Below are 4,606 nucleotides of genomic sequence, written 5' to 3'. Positions count from 1 at the left end.
ATTGGATTGGAGCAGAAGCTGTGTTCCACTCACCAGCAGTCCCAAAATCCTGCGGCGGGGGTCGTGGGTAGCTGGCGGGTGTCAGGCAACCCTGCTCTCCCGCTACCCCGGCGCTGATCCAGCCGGATGAGGCCTGTGGTCCTAGGCAGGCCGGTTTCTGCTTCATTTTCATTCCTTTCAAAGCCTGGTTGGCTATATGCAAAGCCTCGGTTCTCTAGGTTGAGAAATAACCTTGGAGACGCCGAATTAAAGCACATGTAAAGTCAGACCTTGGGGCACAGGCCTATAACACCAGCAACTCAGTGAGACAAGAGGATTGCAAGCTAGAGGCTTGCCCAGGCTATAGAGTCAGTTCAAGGCTAACCTAGGCAACTTAGTAAGATGTTGTCTCAGAATAAGATAGTAAGAAGAAAGCAGAGGCTACAGTTCAATGGTAGATTAGCTGGTTTTGCTTGAGTAAAGCCTTGAGTTCCATCTCCAGCACGAGAGAGAAAGAGAGAGAGAGAGAGAGAGAGAGAGAGAGAGACAGAGAGAGAGAGAGAAGAGAGAGAGAGAGAGAGAGAGACAAAAACAAATTATCACAAGAAAATAAAAAGCCTGGTGTGGTGGTACTCGCCTTGGGTTCAAGGCCAGGCTAGTCTACAGAGGGATAGCCTGGGCTACACTGATAAACCCTGTCTCAAAAAAGAAGAGAAAAGATAAAGAAAAGGCTTTGGTTTTAGAACTTGCATTAAGCACAGAGAAAAGCAGGGGTCCTGAAAAGCTGGCCCCTGAGAAGGAGCAGGGCTGTGTGTGGGAGGACTGCTGTAGCCTGGCCCCGGTTTCTGTCTGTACTAGGAAGTGTTTCTGTCATCCCACTGCCATGATGCTTAGATCTTCCTAAAGGGGAAAGCAAACTTAAGCCCTGTATGGTAGGGAATGTCTGTAAACCTAGCACTTGGGAGGCCCGAGGCAGAAAGATGATTGACTCTAAGGCTAACTATATTTCCAAATTTTATCTTTAAAAAAAAATTGCCAAATCAAAAAACAAACCCAAACCAAAAAAATTAGGCTTATGTGACGGTGCATAGTTGTAACAGCATTCAGGAGACTGGGGCAGGAGGATTACTGTGAGTTCAAAGCCAGTCTGGGCTACATAATGAGTTTGTAGCTAGCCTGTGCTACAGTGTGAGACTGTATCTCAAAAAGGAAAAAGATAAAGAAAGAGGAAAGAAGGAAGGAAGGAAGGAAGCTAACTCGAAGCCACTTGCTTCAAGCCAGCATCAAAAGACAGAGAAAACCTTTGGGGAGAGAGTGGGAGTGTTCTCTCTGCCTGGTCTGAACTCCTTGCTGTCTCCTAGGGAGATGCTCCGCTGGACCCTCTTCAGCATGCAGGCCACGGGTCACATGCTGCTTGGCACCTCCAGCTACATGCAGCAGTTCCTGGATGCCACCGAGGAAGAACAGCCTGCCAAGGCCAAGCCCTCCTCCCTCCTCCCAGCCTGTCTGAAGATGCTGCAATGAAGACCTGAGTCCTCAGAGGCCTTCCTCAGGCCATGGATGTGACTGGGGACCCTGCCCTCGGCTAGCAGCACCTACGAGCCTGGCAACTGGACAGCTTCTCACCCGCCTGCGCCTCCCTCACAGCACAGCACCAAGGAAATTGCAGGAAGGGCTGGAGCTCTGGGGTGGGCTGGTCACAGGAGGACTTCCTAGCCTGGCCCAGTTCCTTCCTTTCTGTCTCAGGTAGCTTAGAGGACCAACACTTAGCCTTGGCAGGCACAAAGTCTGCCCCTGTGTCCCCTTGTTCCATCTTCCGTGCCACTCCCTCTCTGGTGCTCCCCCCCACCCCCCGCCCAGTCCTGGCTGCCCACACTCATCATGCAGTTGACACTGGTATGGTGGCCCCCATCATACCTTGGCCCCAATCAAGACAACGAAGCGAGCAGCATGCCACAGCACCAGCTATGTCTATGGCCATGGTGCCAGAGTGGTTAGCACTCTGTAGTAGAAGAAAAGGAGGCGGGGGGCCTCCGGGCTCTCTCACCTGGGACTCTGATCACTCCCTCCTAGTCCCCAGCTGCACATGATCATGAGGTATTCGAGAGAGTGTTAGAGGTGGAGGTTAACTAAAGCCGCATGCCAGGGATGCAGATTTGGGAGGGGGGTCTCACCTGTGCCAGGGAGGGACCTTTAGGGAATGCAGATGATTCTGAGTCACCCAGGCCCCTCCTGTAAGTTACCTAAAAGCTCATAGATTCACCAAGCTGGACTTGGGTGGAACCGCAGCTTAGCTCTCATTGCCTGAATGGACACAGTTCCTGTCTCCTGGGAAAGGCATGCAACTGCCTCTCTTGTTCTCATCTTTCCACTAATGAGTGAATGGTATTAGAGTCTGCAGTAAACTATTTATGCTGATACCTCATCGCTGCCTGTGTTCTTTGGAACATTTGCCAAGATGTATAGGAGACAGCGTTTACAGGAGATAGCATTTATCATTATTGGTGTGTGTGCATGCGGGTATGTGCATGCCTCCGTGTGTGTGTGTGTGTGTGTGTGTGTGTGTGTGTGTGTGTGTGTTTGTGCACGCATGCACAGTGGCATGCCAGTACCACGGTGTAGGTATGGAGGTCAGAGGACAACTTTGTTCCACTGTGCATTCCAGGAATTGAACTCAGGTTGGCAGACTTGCACAGCTTTTACGTGCCGAGCTGTACCAGTGGCCTGTTTGTTCTTTTAGATGCAGTCTCACATAGCTCAGACTGGCTTCACATTTGTTCTGCAGTGAAGGACCTTGAACTTCTGATCCTCTTGCTTCCATCTCCTAAGTGCTAGCGTTACAGGTGTGAACTATCACAGCCAACTCGTATGGCACTGTGGGTTGCAGGCAGGGCCGTCAGCATGCCAGGATGTAGCTCCACTAGCTGGGCTACATCCTCACTCCCAGTCCTTTTTAATATAGAAGGTCTGACATTGTGAGACAAGATTCAATCAATCAATCAATCAATCAATCAATCAATGGCTAAGAATAAGAATCTGTAGTTGGAGCCGGGTGTGGTGGCGCACGCCTTTAATCCCAGTACTTGGGAGGCAGAGGCAGGCAGATTTCTGAGTTCGAGGCCAGCCTGGTCTACAGAGTGAGTTCCAGGACAGCCAGGGCTATACAGAGAAACCCTGTNTCGAAAAACCAAAAAAAAAAAAAAAAAAAAAAAGAATCTGTAGTTGGTTTTTGAAGGCTGCCACTGCCACATTTGCCATTTGGGCAGACCATGGAATCCATGTGTGTGTCCCTTTCTAAATGAAATTTGCCTGTCGGGTGGATCAAACCACTTCTTTGATTCCTGTTGTATCTTGGGACATTTCACACATTCCGTCTGGAAGGTCCTGCTCCATCTACAGGGTGATTTGTCACTGCCTCTGCCCGATGGTACAGAGCTCCTGTTCATGCTCAGCAAACTTCAGGGAAAGTCTCTAACCTAGCACGGTGACCCCAGCACTGCAGAAACCAATGAGTAAGGGGGATCTGGGGTGGGGCGGTCAGGTCCCCTCAGTGCAAATCTTTATTATTTAGTGACAGATAACTCATTTAAGCAGCAGAAACTAGGCCTGTAGGAAGCCCTGCTTCAGCCTGCTCTCAGATCCAAAGCTTCCGTAATCTCACAGTCTTCCCTGTAAAGCTCATTTGGATTTGGAAAACACTAAGACAAAGGCCAAGTTACTCAGGCTTGTCTGGAAAACCACTACTGGCAACTGTCCCAGGCCTGGAGCCGCATGAAAAGAGAAAAACACACACGGCCAGGCCAGGTCAACTTTCTCTGGCCCCTCCCACAGTGTAGCAGTGGCCAGAGGCTGGCTCAGCAGCAGTCTGACTCTAGGGATGGGCCTTCTGGAGGCCCAGTTGGCACTGGTTTCCCATTGCTGGGGCAGCTGCCTGTCCTCACCTGCTGCAAAGTTGTAACTGAGCCAGAGAGAGCTGATGGGAGCTGGTGTTTGTCCCAGGCCCAAGGTCAGCAGTTAATTGTGTCTGCCTCCTGGCTCTGAGCCCTCTCAGCCTCTCAGTTTGAATTCTCCTTCTCTCCCAGGAGCTGCAGAAAGGGAACAAGAGAGGGCAGTCTGCCATGGGACAGGGAGAGAGACCTCCAAAGAGCAAAGGAGCTATAGCCTCCAGACCAGCCACTGGTCCAAGTGGGGACACTTTCCTGGGGCTAGACACCATTGACAGGAAGGTCTGCTTAGCTGAGTGGGCCATGAACCATCCTCTCTCCTGCTCCTTCTATTCATACACACACACACATACATACACACACACACAAATAAATATAATACAAATGTTAAAAACACACAAGGCAACCCAAATATTTTTTTGTATTTTATATGTATTGGTGTACCCATGCCATGCACATGTGCAAAGGTCAAAGGGCAGCTTTTGGGAGTTGCTTCTCTCCTCCGACCAGGTGAATTCTGGGGATCAAAGTCAGGTTGTCAGATTTGGAAGCAATCATCTTTACTGGCTGAGCCATCTCACTGGATTATATGTATGTATACACTTATGCCAGTGAGTGTGTATATATATATATATATATATATATATACACACACACACACACACACACACACACACACACAC

General features: G+C 49.8%; 1 protein-coding gene across 1 annotated transcript in view; it reads left to right on the top strand.

The window, feature by feature from the left end:
- Positions 1–2,404, top strand: part of Cidec (cell death inducing DFFA like effector c) — a 33,272-nt gene extending 30,868 nt beyond the window's left edge. The window contains exon 6 of the mRNA XM_021165012.2: positions 1,341–2,404. Within this exon, the coding sequence (XP_021020671.1) occupies positions 1,341–1,503 (163 nt within the window). The 3' untranslated portion in view covers positions 1,504–2,404. The remainder of the gene's footprint in view (positions 1–1,340) is intronic.
- The last annotated feature ends 2,202 nt before the right edge of the window (positions 2,405–4,606 follow it).

The sequence above is a fragment of the Mus caroli genome, chromosome 6, assembly GCF_900094665.2.
Source record: "Mus caroli chromosome 6, CAROLI_EIJ_v1.1, whole genome shotgun sequence".
Lineage (NCBI taxonomy): Eukaryota > Metazoa > Chordata > Mammalia > Rodentia > Muridae > Mus > Mus caroli.
The sequence above is the reverse complement of the archived record's forward strand: the minus strand, read 5'-3'. Positions and strand labels throughout refer to the sequence as shown.